The sequence below is a fragment of the Apis dorsata genome, unplaced genomic scaffold (assembly GCF_000469605.1).
Source record: "Apis dorsata unplaced genomic scaffold, Apis dorsata 1.3 scaffold_840, whole genome shotgun sequence".
NCBI lineage: Eukaryota > Metazoa > Arthropoda > Insecta > Hymenoptera > Apidae > Apis > Apis dorsata.
This window is the reverse complement of record NW_006263966.1, coordinates 387,505-403,644: the sequence shown is the minus strand read 5'-3', so window position 1 is coordinate 403,644 and position 16,140 is coordinate 387,505. Positions and strand designations below refer to the sequence as shown.

At 30.6% G+C, this 16,140-nt stretch overlaps 1 protein-coding gene across 1 annotated transcript in view; it reads right to left on the bottom strand.

Moving 5' to 3' along the window:
* LOC102680486 (lachesin-like) overlaps nt 1-16,140 on the bottom strand; it is a 176,061-nt gene that overhangs the window by 74,306 nt on the left and 85,615 nt on the right. Inside the window, exon 2 of the mRNA XM_031514016.1 lies at nt 15,726-15,823. Within this exon, the coding sequence (XP_031369876.1) occupies nt 15,726-15,823 (98 nt within the window). The remainder of the gene's footprint in view (nt 1-15,725; nt 15,824-16,140) is intronic.

Sequence of the window (16,140 nt, the reverse complement as noted above, 5' to 3'; positions counted from 1 at the left end):
TCGTTTTTTTTTTTTTTTTTTTTTTTGCGTGGAAAAATTCCATTCCTTAAACAATGTTGAGATCAACCGAAAACAACATTGGAACTAAAACAAAATAAAAGTTATTGTTGTATCCATTCGAGAAATGTTCGACGATGATTTTCTCGAAAGCTTTGGAGGATTTTTAAGAATATTTAAAAGCAAGAATAATATTCGAATAACTTTTAAATATTTTATAAAATATTGGAAAAGAGTTTTCCGCAACGTGATAATTTAGAATGACGTGAGTTATAGCGTGACTAATAGGCTTTTGCGTGAGAATTCATTTTTTCACGCGACGACAGAAAATTGTTTATCGTGATTATCGTAATAAATAAAGTGTTCCTGTGTTGTTGGTACAATCAATGAGATAATGTGATTCTACATAAAAAAAAAAAATTAAATTTGAAAAATACAATTTGTTCGTTCAAAGCTTTGATTTCGAGAATGATTAACTTCGAAAATTTTTCAAGTATTTAATTATATCTTAATTACATGGAATTTATTAATATAGAAATTATTGAAAATACTATTCATCGTTATGCATACATAATTGCATTCTCGGAATTAAATTTTTATATTAAATTTCACGAAACGAATCCAGACAGTCATCTGTCTGAGCAAATAACTTGTGGAAATTCAATTGATCGCGAGAAAAAGAGGGAGAATGGACGCGAGTGGGATAAAGGATCGATATCAAATTTATTATAAATTTACCTTGAAAATCTTTAGGCACGTTTAGAATTGATATAAAATTTTTATTATTTTAAAAATTTTGATTCACAATGATTTTCTTGAAAATAGCTCTTAAATTAAAATATTTTATTCCTTTAATGTATTTTTTCACATTGAATCAATACTGAGATACATTGTATCTACTATCACTAATATAGAGAAAATATTTATTATAGAAATGGATATGCAATTTTTTTATCGAATTTAATAAATTTTCCAATAAAAATTTAATTGAAAACACGCTTTGAACCGAAGGTAAACTTCGAAGGCAAAGCAATTTCTGTACGAATTCAGAGTTTTCTTTTTTTTAATTCATCTGCAAAATTAAAGGATTAAAAGAATCCAAGAGAATCTACCTTATTTGAAGTTAAAATACACAAGAATCCCTAAACTTCAATGCGAACTTTCGAAACTCGAGGCATTTTAGAAAGCACGCTCATAACTATTCATCTCGAAAAGAAACTATATCAATTAAAAATTTGATTGAATATTTTTCGCCAATGAAGAAACTTTAATTCGACTTAAATAGAATTATCCTATTATCTATCTATTCTATATTCACTTTTCCATACGTTTTATTTTTATCTCCCCAACACGATCCTAAGCGAAAAGAATAAAAATATATTAACAATAAAGAAGAAACCAGATAACCATTCATATACATCTACATCTCATATACTGGCTGGCATAAAATCCTTTACGTATTCGTATTTCATCGCTCTTCAATCGATTCCATCTTGATCATCGCCACTTTACACCTTGGAACGCATATCGATATAAATTCAATAAATGAAGCCAACATATACAGACAACGTAGAAACAGGCATAAACGGATAGAGACGAATGATGGGAGAAGAGGAGAAAAAGATACAAGAATGGAAGAAAAAGAAAGGGTGGAAAATCAACGCAATATTTTCACTGTCATACCATGCGAAGAAGGACGAGAGAACGAAAAGGTCGAAATGTTTTATGGTTCAGGGTTGAGGGGAAAAATAAAGGAAAAACGTGGCACGAATTCGCGTCGGCGTCGACGGTGGCGCCCCTCGTTCAAACGTTCATCTCCCCCCTCTCACTCCCCGACTATTCACGCGAACCGAAACTAAACAACCGTGAAGTAATTTCAGCGAACTGAATCGTTTGACGTGATAAAGTCCAATTAATTCCCGGCAATTGCCGCGAACACGAGGCCTCGTCGTGATATCGTCGTACGCGCTGGAACGTCGAAACGCGTTCGAGTGGCGGATACAGGGGATTAAAAGAGGAGAGGAGGAAGGAGAGAAGGAAAAAAGGAAGAAGGAAGGAAGGTAAGAGGGGGAAAAAGAAATAACTCGATGTTATTCCGATTGGTCGTATCCTACTTCCGGTGCACGAAGTGTGCACGCTACCTGTTGAGAACAACGACACGTACCTTGGATTATGACGAACGTGATTTCTTCGCTGTTTTCGAGACTATGCAGTTTTTCTGTTCTTTGCTATTTCGAGGTTTACGGTAGATTCGTTTGGGGAAGAGATAAAATGGAATCCGAATTAAGGGTAACAGTGAGACGAGTGGGTATTTATTTTCTTCTATAGGGGTTTTAGTTGGATAAGATTGCATTTCTTCGAATACAATTGTTCATCGAGCTTGTTTTAGAGACAAGAAATTTTTAAAATTAAAAATTTTTAAAGCAAGACAGTGTTCGAATTATTTATTTGTTCGATGTTTTAATCTATCGCAAATTAAATTTATAACGTGTTTTTGAATATTCATAAATCAAGAATGCGTTTTTTCCTCATATATCTATTGTGAGAATAATTAATGCCTCGTTTGACCGCGGCTCGGATAATAGAGATTCAGCTATGAATAATTTAAACTGAGCATTACAATGGTACATATAAACGGAATGCTGATAATCCAAATTGTACTGCATAGCCGATCTTCAGATAATAAAATCTTAAATCTGTGGCTAGATATTTAATATAATACTGTCATATTTTTTTTAATTTCACAATAAAATTGATTTTAAAATTAATTTTCATCTTTGAAAAATCTTTTCTCTCGTTTTTTTAAGCTACGTGATGAGAGACAAGTATGATTTTTTTGCAAATTAATATTTTATTTAAATAATCGTAAAAATAATCTACAATTATTAAATAAAACATTAATATTTGAATACCATCATAATATATAATGAAACACTATTTATAGAAGTAATTATTATGCAAAATTGTTTCTAAATTTATAATTTTTCTAACTATATACAACTATAGTGAAAAATTAAATCGATTAAATATTCAGTTTTGATACACAAACATTGTCTTTTCAACGATTATTTTTCTTATAAAACTTGTTAAAAACATTAATTTGAAAATTAATTAACTTAAAGAATTGCTTTAATCGCAAGAAATAAATTAATAGATTAAAACTATAAATAATAACATTATACTAATGACAATATAAAATCTCATTATTTTAACCAAATCCTTGAAAAAAATCATCAACTTGAAAGATCAAACGAATAATCTAGTCACCTACATAAACATACTTGTCCCCTGCTTGCCAGATTCACATAAACGAACTGTCACCGTGCATTATTTTCCCGACAAAAGCTTTCTCATCGCTTCTCTTTCATTTTTTTTTTTTTCTTTCACGAAAGTGCATAGCAACGCACATATATATATGTATACATATATATACATATAGATCGTTGAAAACGTTGCCACTTCACTCTCCTTGACTACTTGGAGCTTCATCTTCACCTTTCGATTCTCACGGTTCTCGGCAGCTAGATTACAAGGTGCCTCTTCCTTGTTGCCAGAGTATTTCAACGGCTCCCCCTCTCGTAATACACGTGAGAGAGCGAATGAGGGTTCAAGCGGAAATTCTATCGTATATCCGGCATCCAGAAGGAAAAGGGCGCCGACTTCTGGCAAATATTTTGCGTCGATAAGTGGAAGTGGAGCTGCATCTTGTGCCACCCTCGACAATATCGATGATAAATCTCCGTTTTGGAGTTCCTCGTACGATCAAATTACATACGAACCGTACACTAGACGACTTGGCGTCTCCATTTTTGCGAGAAATCGTCGAACATTTATAAATGCGAGCGCTTTTGTCGAGAAAAATTTTGTCGAATTTTTTTTAGAACTTATTTATATTACATCTTTGATAAAAATTAGGTTGCATTTTATTAGTTAATTTTAGATTTACTTTTTAAAATTTAGAAATACGTAGATCGATAAATTGGACAGCTATTCCTTTGTGAATATAATTATTTATTCAAAAGTCGATATAATGATAAATTAATCGCAGTAATAATCACAAAAAAGGAAATTCCGATTTTGATGAAATTTTTGTGTAAAACAAAAATATGGATTATACACTTAATGAAAAATCTCTTTGAGCGCGAAAAAATTAATCCTCGAAATCCTTCATCTTCATTTTCTAGTCTTTCAGTAGTACGATAAAAATATTTTTTATAAAAGGATCATAAAACACTTAAACCCAAACATTTTAGATATATTTAAAGCTCTATCTCGTACTGTTAAATATACCGAAATTTTAACGACAAGTTTCACTCGATGCAATATTCCCCTAATAACACAAACATTAACTTTTGATACAATGCAAAAAATTCACAATATATAATTCAATTAAGAATCTCCTTCCATCGTATCCATAATCGTCAACATTTCCACTTAAAGAAAAGAAAGAAAAAAAAAAAATACCAATTTTAACAATATGTATTATCTCGAATAGGCGCAATCTCCTCCCTTGCTATAGTTAATCAACCTTACTTTTCACACAACCCTCGCAAAAACGTCTACATACGGCGACACAGTTTCCACGCCGCAATTACCCAGAATTATTACCGCTTATCTCGAGCCGTTGGTCCGTGGGGGGCTTTCGTTCGTCGATTTCACGGCGGTATCGCGCCTGGCGTAAATTTAATAAGCAGCGAATGCAAGTTGGAAACCGCGTACAAAGGCGGGGAAGTCTTTAGGATAGAGGAGGGATACTGTATGCAAATTCAACGGTATCGCAATTCCATTCGAGAAACGTAACGCCCGCTTCACTTTACGACCGCCACAGGTCGACCTAATAATTGTTCCATCCGGGGAATAGCCCCTTGCAAAGGCTCCGCATCTCAAGGTTCCATACTCTCAGCCACCTCTGAATCGTTCCTAACCTAAGAAGCAATTAGCGTTATCGCGGTATTAATATCGATCCGGGATGAAGCGAGGAAATTGTGCGAAACATGCGATTCCAGATTCTTTTCTTGGATTCTTTTCTCCTTCCACGCTCTCGTCTTTTTTCTTTTTCGTTTTCATAGGATTTTTTCTTCCATTCTTTTGTTGTTTCGTGGAAACCTAAACGCAGTTTATATTCTTTACGTGTATTTTTTCTTTTATTATTGGTTATGTGAAGAGCGAATTGAATAATTTGAGTATAGATACGTTTGATTTTGATAATAGAAAGAGATATTTTGCAGATACAAAATGTGTATTTATTTATGGTGTATTGGTTCAATATTTTAGCTGCATGAAAATTTGTAATTATTGCATAGAATAATGGATATATTATTTTATTAAATATACAGATAAATAAAAGGAAATATTGTAATTAATAATGCGATATAAATGAGAGATCATATAATAATATAAATATATATTAATAACGAATTGTTGAATATTTTTTCAATGTTGAGTAATTTAAGTAATTACTTTTTTATATTTTTTATAAAGAGCAAATAATATATAATATCGAATGAAAATATTTCAAGATTCCAGATTCTATCAGAAAAATTCAGGTTAATGCTTTCTGAATATAATGGCTCAAAATAGATCAAATCTAATCAAATCTATTTTTCGTGTCTAGAAAACTTTCTTTATCACGAAATTAATTCGTAATTTCGAATCCAATAGACACGGCTAAATTTCACAATTAGTAGATTGAATCGAAAATAATTTATTCAAAGTCCAATTAAGGATGGATTCATTTTTTTCATTAGAACCGTCGTACGAAAAAAATAATTTAAAAATAAATTAGGAACGTGATTAGAAATTTAATTAAAATATCGAATCAATTTTTTTTTTAATTTTTAACTTATTCAAATTAAAATATCCAATAAGTTTTATTAACAAGATTTGTTGCACTTAAATATTTGCGTTAATTAAACGTTGGAAATTATTAATTATTATATTGTTTCAGCAAATAAGATAATTCAAAATTTGGGTTTAAGAATTCTTATCACAGATCTTGAGAATTAATATTGAAAAAAAGTAATTGAAAGAAATAGATATTGATTAGATACACTTATTAATAGAAATACAGATATTAATAGAAATTATGATATATTGATTATGGTATATTTATTATATCTATATATAAATTTGCTAATATTAGATATCTCAGAAGCACTTAAGATATCTGAGTTGAACTCATTAGAAATCATTAACACAAATTACGCTACAAATTCCCGTCTTGCTCAATCCTACATAGATTATTAGATTATTCTGTAAGAGATTTCAGCAAATAGAATTACTCGAAATTTGGATAAGGAATCCTTAGAAATTAATACCGAAAAGTGATTCAAACAAACATTATTTACATTAAGAATTATTAATACAAATTACATAATATAATCGATACAAATTTTTCTTTTATCTTACATACGCTCTATCTAAATTTAACATTAGAAATCGTTAACACAAATTACATTACAAATTCTCATCTCTCAGCTAATCCAATACCATTATATAGATTATTCTGCAAAGAAACGGAAGAAAATTCCAGCAAATAAAATTATTCAACCTTAATCGATCGATACAGAAAGGAAAACCCTATTCCTCTCAAATATCAACACCCCTTATTTGCCAAAAAAATTACAAATTTCCCATCCCTTATCCTTCATCCCTTATCCCTATAATTATTTACCAAATTAAGTATCCGAGAAAATAAAATTATTCGAAAAAATAATTCAAAAGTAAACTTTTTACTTGGACATCTTCGTTCGTAGAATCGTTCGCATAGTTTCCAGTCCCAATGGGGGGATCCTTTGAATGCGTGCTTCGTCGTAAGCATCGACATTACGAATAATTAATACGGTGGTTTGTTTGCATGGGCAATCACAGGGCAGCTCGTGCACACAAGTTCTCCGACTCTCCCTCCCTCGCTCCTCCACTTCGGCTATTGACTTCGAGACGCGGGATTCGCTCTACCCCGCATTCTGCCGGGTTAACCTCCTTACTTTGGAGTAACCCCGTATTAGAGCTGACGGCAGACACGCGTCGGAAATCGTGCGTCTAGCTGCCTCGAGATCTTGGAGTAATTACGGATTCTTAATAGGGCCGGCCATTTAGCAGGAAGCGCGCTCTAATAGATGATCCCCGAGGTATGAGGACCGATCTCACGGGGCAAATTATAGAGGTATAAAAAAAAAAGAAATAAGGGAGAAGGACAGTGCGAAAGAGTGTTATTAGATTTGGGGGAATGGGATGAAATAGGGTGCCCTTTGACGGGTGGTTTTTAGGATGGTGGGGTTAGGGTGATTTCAAGATGGATGGAGTATACGTGGAAAGTAATTGAAATGTCGTTTTATTATATTTATTAGATAATATTTGTAATGCATTCAGAATTGAAATGAAATATCTTTTGTATTAAGTATTAGAATTGCTGGCAAATATTCGATCTTTAAGATGTATAGATTTTTATTTTTTTGTTGTTTTTTTTGCATCAATTGATGAAATTTTATATAATTGGTATAAATATGCAAAATTTATTGTTTAACTTTTCATTGCAGGTTCAAGTAAAAAGTTTTAAAGAGTGATATCTAGCTCTCCTTTTTAAGATTCTAATTAGTTGCTTAAATTTTCCAAAAATTGTATCATTTAATAAACTAATCTTTATAGTTTTCGATTTTAAAAAATTATTCTAATAATTTTTGCCAGTTGTATGAATTTTGCAATCATTGTCTATGATACATGTTCGATGAAATTAACAACTTTTATTTAATTTTAAGAAAAGAAAAATTATTAGATAGAATTATTAGATAGAATGTTAGCTGAAATAAATATAAATAGCACAAAATTTACTTGGATATAATAAAAAAAAAAAGATAATTTTGATATTGCAATGAAAATTTTGAATAATAATATTCATATGAGATTTTCAAGATTTTTATCGCGATAGATATATATTTTTTTTGTAATTCAACAAGTTTAGATCGTAATAAATAAATTTAATTCGTAATTTCTGATATTTTTATTCGAAATAAACAAAGAAAGAATATTGGCATTGTTACCAATAAAATATTTTCATTATTCATTAATCATGTAAATATTAATCAAAATAATATTTAATAACAGATGAAACATGAAATAAATTTATATAGATGTATAACGAGAATTGTTGTTAAATTTACAATGTAATTTAAATATAATTTAAATATTACAAATTTATTTAAAATACCATACTTTTTAAAAGAAGGAATATATTTTTAGGAATATATTTTACAATTTATACGATGCTTTCAAAAACAATTTCATTTTCTTCGAAACTTTCTTTGAGATCTTTTTAATGCATTTGCAACATACACAGATGTCTCAAACTATGAAAACATGATATCTAAACTTAGAATATCGTAATACAATGAAAAAAAAGTTAGTTTGGGAGATCATTTTACCCAAGAGAGAATGAGATAAATGAAAGAGAAAATAATACGTGGCGCCACGCGGTATAAGTTTCAAGAATCTAGGGTAAGCGCCAAATTTAGAAGAAAGAAAAAGTATGGTATTAGAGAAAAATAACCAGAATCTGACCTCCCGTATTCTCCCGTGATAAAATGCGGTTTAGATTTATCCTTTTTCTTTTCCTGAACTTTTTCCTTTACCCTTCTTTTCTATTATTTTCATCTTATATATATATATTCATCACATTTTCTTATTATATTGTTATATTCTAATTATCTATAAGTAAAAATCATAACAAGTGAAACTTATCCAATTAATTGTGGAATAATTAATTTTCGAGTAGAAAATAACATGATTTATTAATAATATTAGGATATTTTTATAAAGTTACAAATGAAACTTTTTACTTAAAAATATAATAAAAAACTAAAAACTCTATTTAACATTAAGATTCAAATAAAATATAAAAGAAATTTAAATAATAATTTTAAAGTTACCTAATATTTACTTTAATTAGTTAAAAATTTTGTACATTTTGATCAACATTGTTTTTATTTTTAAAATTTTTAAAATTTTCTCTGAAAATATTTGTCCAAATATAATTTTCTTACTCTTAAATTTCATCTCATCTAAAAAAAAAAAAAAAATCATCCTAATTTAAATTATTTCCAAATTCAAATTACCTTCACATATATGTTATCCTTTCATCGAATCATCATCCCTGTTCGACATTCCTACACAAGGATCGCGCACGAAAATCCCATCCCCGTTATCATTTATTAATTTATTCGTATGTCTGTTCTCTAACCAACTCACTCGTTGCATCCGCATTGTGTTGCTCATTGAATATGTAACCGGTATTCGTGCTTGCGCGCCATTCTCCGACGTAATATTACGTATTAGCCGCAACATCGCACATGAGAATCGCAGTTTCCGAGTTCGTCTTTATTCAACCGCAATGAAATCTCTATCTCTATCATTGATTCCCACGATTTTTACGTTCCTCGAACCTCCAAGCGAGGGGAGGTATATATATACAACACTTGGCACCCGATCCATGGTTCGATAAAGTTGCGATCGCTGAAAACTGCATTAGGAGAGGCCGGCTCATATTCGTCCAAGCTGGAATGGCGTGCAACCATTTGGCAAACTTGGCTGGCTCCGGTTGCGAAATCAAACCGGTAATCCGACGGAACGTATGGACGAGTACGAATGAAATGTCGTCGGGAAAGTTTGCGGGCCACGAAGTCTTAATTTCATCTTGATGCAACGATGGATCGGGAAATTAGGATTTAGATTTATCTATCGTTTTCTCCATCGTGTTTTAATTAATCTCTGTGAGAAAAAAGTAAAGGAAGAGACAAGGAGATGGATTGAGTTAAGGGATACTTGAAATTGTAAGATGAATATTTTAGTTGAAGAATTAAATTTGAATTTATGAAATGTTTTCTATATATGTTTTTCGGGGAAAAATCGAGAACAGTATTTTCTAACTTTGACCTCAAATCTTCAAATATCAATTCTAGTTTTTATTCAAACAAGCGTTCGAATCATCGTGTTTAACTTTTATAAGAAAATGTGCCCGCGATTCAGCTTGGGGAAGTATGAAAATAAACAACGTAAACGATGTTTTGTTGAAACATTGGGTTGAGATGAAGAAACGAAACTCGATATCGCTATTTACACGTTGAAATGCGGCAAACAAAACGGAAAGAAAGAAGAGCTCTTTTCTTTCTTGATGCTATAAATAAAAGATTTCTCACGCAAATGCCAAAGTATATGTAAAACAGTATACAATTTAAATACGCGATTTATTCAATTTAACGATTCAGTAGAATAAAACGAGAAGGAAAAATATTGTAGCTGATGTTGAAGATAATACAAAAAATTTAAACAAATGATAAATTATAACAATATTTTATCGTATAAAATATAGGCACATATAATATTTCTTTCATTTATAATTTTTATCCCACGCTACTATCTACTAAAATTTTCCATCGGATAAATTATTAGGTTGTGATAAATGGTTGAATTTTTAATAAAATTTTTAATTTAACTTTTAATCTGTATGCGGACTTTTGATTTATATCTTTATATATAAAAATGATTTTGATCGTTTCGAACGAATTCGATATATCCTCTCAATTAAAAAAAGATTTTTTAAGATTTTTGTAATTAAAATATTTTTTTATACGCCCGTCAATAACTTTTATATTTATTTCTTACGTTTATATTTGCCAATTAAAATTTTTCGCAGAAGAAGAACCTTTTAATGTTTAATTCTCAACGATGTTTTATACAGAATTTTAAAGTTGGATAAGAAAAGCATTTGAATTGGGTGTTGAAAAGTAAAGTTCATTATAACGTATAATTTGCTTCCTTTAATAATAAAGCAATTAATAAAACATTGTTCAAATTATAGTTCAGCTAATTTTAAACTTAAAATTAACGTGCAAATAATTAATTAACAGTAGATATATATTTAGTCATTAAATTCTGAACGCATTTGTGAAAACGACTATTTCATATGTAACAATTTACTGCATTTATTTATTAATAAATTAACATTGAAATTTTTCTACATTTATCGCGTTTTACATTACTACATATTTATCACTTTGTCCCACGAAGTAGAACTTGATCCTCATTCTATTCAACGAGGACGAAAATCACGTAACAATTCTATTAGAGTGAAATTTATTCCGCTTTAAGTGAACCGAAACTCGCTGACGGCGTAAATACACAAATTTTACCCTCCCTTTAAATTCACTCGTGCACTGAATGAAACATTATTTAATATGTATTTAAATTAGTTCATAACTTTTATAGCTTTCAAATATTATCTAATTATTGAATAATAATCAGAATATCTTGTAATATAAAAGTAAGTTGGAATGGGATAAACAGAAAAATATGAATATCTGTTTATTGAAATATATATAAAAACAAAAAATATTATATTTCTTAATTATATATCTTTATAAATATTGCTGATATTAAATATTGACCAAGTAATGAGTTATTATTGAAGTATTTTTTTATGTTTTCTTCAATTTTCTTAAATGCAATAATACCATGCATCTAATAATATATTATATGTAATATAATTGTAATAATTATATGTAATCATTCTAATACTGGATTTTATTTTAAATAAATATTATAATATAACTTGAACGATAGCTCTTTGGAATTAAAAAATTGATTTCTAAATTAAAATAATTTAATCATATTTACTATCATTTTCAAATACTATTTGCTTAATTCTGAAAATCTTTTATCACGTTTCACATGTTTCATCTTGTATATTTCAAGAGCATCTTATATTAGTAAATAAGAGTTACTTCAAATACAATTTTATTAGAATTTTTTTCTAATTTAAAAATTTTTGAGAATTTTATTAAATTTTATTAAATTTTGAAGATTAAAAAATCGATTTTCACTTTAATTTTTTTAAAAAATTATTTTTTCTATATTCCATTCATCTCAGTTTCTATGTTTCAACATCACTTCATCGTCAATTAAATTATTAAAAAAAAAAAAATTCAATAGTAAAATCCGATTAAATCTTTGAGCAGTGGAAAACAAGTAATTCGAGCAACGATTATTTTAACGGGACGAAAAAGAAATTCTCTTGATGCTAATCTCGCCAACTCCGACAAATTTCGAGGGTTCCAACTTCAATTAGGTTTAGCACCGTAAAAATACGGGGGTTAGGGCCGCTTCCACTTGAGCGCCGTTTCCGCAGGAAGTAATTTCGACTCTTTAATGAAATTTTAAAATTTCCCGCCGACTTCGGATAATGTGCAAACTGTATTCGCCTCGCGCACCAATGTTCTTTAATTTTCGCAAATTTCATCCGGATTGCACAGAGAGAATGTTAATATTAAGCGTTTTTCCTCTGTGGCGGAATCAAAACTTTCAATTAATATTAGTTCGTTTTCTACAAACGGAAAAGGAAAATTATTGTTCGTAGAAAATGGAATTTTTAATTTAATATCTATGATATTGAATTTTTATTATATATATATAATCACATATATATAATATTTATAATTTCATTATTTAATTATTTTATCAAATTAATTATATAAATTATAAATTATAAATTAATTTATATAATAATAATTTGATAAATTTCTGATATTATTTAAATATAATTGATGGAATGTACTGTTTTGGAAGTGAAGTATATTCAACAGGTTATTAGTTATTCTTTTTTAAATGTTGAATAAAAAAGAGTTCTACATTCGCCATTTAAGGAATTTCACGTTTTTAATAGAAAGATTATTCCAATAAATCATAATCTTGATTTTCTTTCTTTTAACTTTATTACATTCAAAATTACAAGATTTTATCTTTAAGTCTATCTAAGTTCCGGTTTCACCTCAATCTTCTCCCTAAGTTTTTAAAAGAAATTTATAAAGATAAAAGAAATTTTTTAAAAGAAAACAAAATAGAGAAAAAAAAGAGTAATAGAAATTTGCATTATTTTAAATTCATAAAGAATTCTTTTGTTATAAAAATATAATATTACATCTTAGACAGAGATATTTTATACAAATAAAATTTTATCATAAAAATTAACCATTGATAGTTCTCGATGCATTCCGGATAAGATGCCTATTGCAAATAATACGTCACCCAAAGTATCACAAATTTTGATTACTTTAGAAATTGCCATAGACGAAGCAGCAAGATAACCTCATCATTTTCAAAGGAATTAGCGGTAACATGTACACGTCGAATACCTGATAATGTCACTGTAAACTTGCTTCCTCGTTCATGAGCATACTAATTATTATCTTGAAATGGAAGATTAACTTGTATCGTGTATGCAACTGGATAATCTCAGAATTTCTAAATATAACATATTCTTCATGATATTAAATAACGAAGCATTGTACCAATTGGTCAAAAAGAATTATTAATACTCAAAGTAGAAAAAATTTAACTTAACTAACTTCTAAATCAAAATATTTACAGTACTTCAAATGATACGTAAAAAAAAATCTGAATTTATTCCATCATTTACAAAAATAAATATAACATACAATAATTCTTTTTAATCACACAAGATTCCCCCATATTCGATCATCAAACATTTTAATCTTTTAGTATCTCTCTAAAAAAAATCTCTCCCACTTTTACAACAACTTTAAACTTCCTTAATTATATCAATAGATAATTGCATCGAACACAGATTTCGAAGATAAAATTGTTGCGCCGAATTTCAAAGAAAGTTCGTCAAGATAAATCATTCACGGTGAAACAAAGTTAACTTAAGCGGAAGCGCATCCTCCATTATCGATTACACTCCCATTTACCCATTTATCCCTACCCATTTTTCCCCCTCCACACGTCTCCTCTTTCTCTTCGCCGATTCACGTCTCTTTCCTCTCCGTCCCAGCCACTTCTCTTCTTTCCTTCATTCCAACAGAGAGCGCCGAGGAACCTTGGCATTTTCATTTCCGTCCTAGACGTCCTTGTCCACCGCAAAGATAATGCATCGACCCCGTTCCACCATACGTACCCCAGTCCACCATAAAACAACTCCCGCATGCATTTTTATTGGCGAAACACGGTCTCGATCGCGAAGGATGCTCATATAGGAGAATTTATAACTCGTATATCCTTGCGGATGGTGGTCGGCTAAGAGGGTTAGTCGAATGGAACGTGTGAGAGGGGGAGAGAGGGGGATAAAAGTGTCGGGCGGTGAATGGAGCGAGGGAAGGGGTTGGAGGAACCACTTAACAAACTGCTGAACTCACACCCCGCGGGATTTTATTTCTACTTAAATGGAGAGCGCCGAGATACGCATTGGATACGGATTCTTCTGCCGGATCTCAGGGATACGAATTTATCTGTACCGTTTGTTATAGACACTCTTTTATCCTCGGTTTCGATCGTATATCCCCCGATTCTCCACGAGTCTTATAAAATTTCTTTCGCCTCCCAGTTGAAGCTATCCCGTTCAAGGTTAGTTAGGGGGATGGTGGAGTATTATGCTCTTGGTCTTCTTTCTTTATGTTTGTTTCTTTTCTTTCTTTTCTGGAGGAAAGTTTCGAAAGTTTCGAAATATCGAAGCAGGATCAGTAAAATGTTAATTGTTTAGGATAGAAGTTCGAAGCTTGTTTATAAGAATTAATATGAAAATAATATAGATCAAATTTTCTTTCTTTTTGTTTTAATTGGAATTAAAATTGGAATTAAAATTTTTTGTTGGTTAAAATTGTTCATAGTTTATCTATTTTTTTAAAGTTTGTAATAAAGTTTCCAAATATTTCATTTCTTTAGAAAAATTTGCAGTTAAATTAATTCATTAAATTTGGATGAATTTGTAAGTTTGTGTTAGTAAGATATCTTATTTCGTTAATAAATAAGCTTGAACCAATATTTTTCTTCTACCAACTTGCGAGTTTGTTTTGGCAACTATGAAATCAAGCCTTCGGGATATTTCACGAATATATTAACGAGTATTAAAGCATCAGTTAGTTTTGTATGAAATTTAGATTATATAAAGGAAATTAATTTTAATTATCGTGCGAATATAATTTATATGTATAATTTAGCAATTGATATAAATAACACGAAAATTTATTAAAAAATTATTTGAGAAATTGTTTAGAGAAGAATTTATTTCCTCTTATTCAAAATAATGTATTAAATTCACAAAACTCACAAACACGAGAGAAATTTATTTAATATCCGAACTCTGAATATTTTTCACGAATCAGCAATATCTACATAACTAAATCAACAATATATAAGAAAAAAAAAATTATTTAGATTGGCATCATAATAATATAAACATATATGTATATCTCCCTCATAAATTACATAAATCATTTAATCCTCTTTAAATATTAAATAAAGACGCAAAGAGAGAAGATCAATCTGAATCTTCGTTGCACAAACTTTTGACAATTTTTAAATCAAAAACCGACAAGAAGCAATTACATATCAGCGTTTGAAAAGCGTCAGAACGAGAGGATATCAAGTCTTAATTTTTTCCTTTTTTAAACATCCCTCTGCCTCCTTCCCTTATACAAAGAAAGGAAGTACGACAAAAAAGGAGGAAAAAAGCGGCTTCCTTTATTTTTCCAACATCCGTTTCATGCCACACGTAACGAAGAAGGGAACCGACGAATGATATCTGTTCCATTCAAGAAACGCTCGCCTCTAATTTATTCGAGGCGGTATGCTCGCGCATAATATGGCGTGAATAATTGCAAAGACGTTTGAAACGGTGCGTGAATACGGAAACAGGTGAAGGAGGAAGGAGGATAGAGGCTCACCTTGTACGGACCAAGATTTTCCACGATGCAGGTGAAAACGGCCTCTCGGCCCACGGATACCGTCAGGTTGTTGAGCGGTGTGCCGAACCTGGGTAAATCTGCAACACGAAAGATCCTCGTCTTAAGTATCCCGTCAACGGTGAACGATTTGCATAACCGTGGTATACACGCCCCCTTACTGCTCGCTGCTACTTATACTTATAACCTCCCTCCCCCCGCTGGAGGAGCGCGGTAAAGTTTGCAAAGTACTCGAGAAACTCGACCGGTGAATGGGGCGAGTTAACGTAAACGGGTCAACCTGGCCTAAGCCAGCCTCTTTATATTTCTCGGCAAAATTCTCGTTCTCCTGATTTCAGCGGAAGCTAGTTCGTTCGATCAAGGAAGGGAAGGTGGAGACAAGAGGCGGTCATCCCAG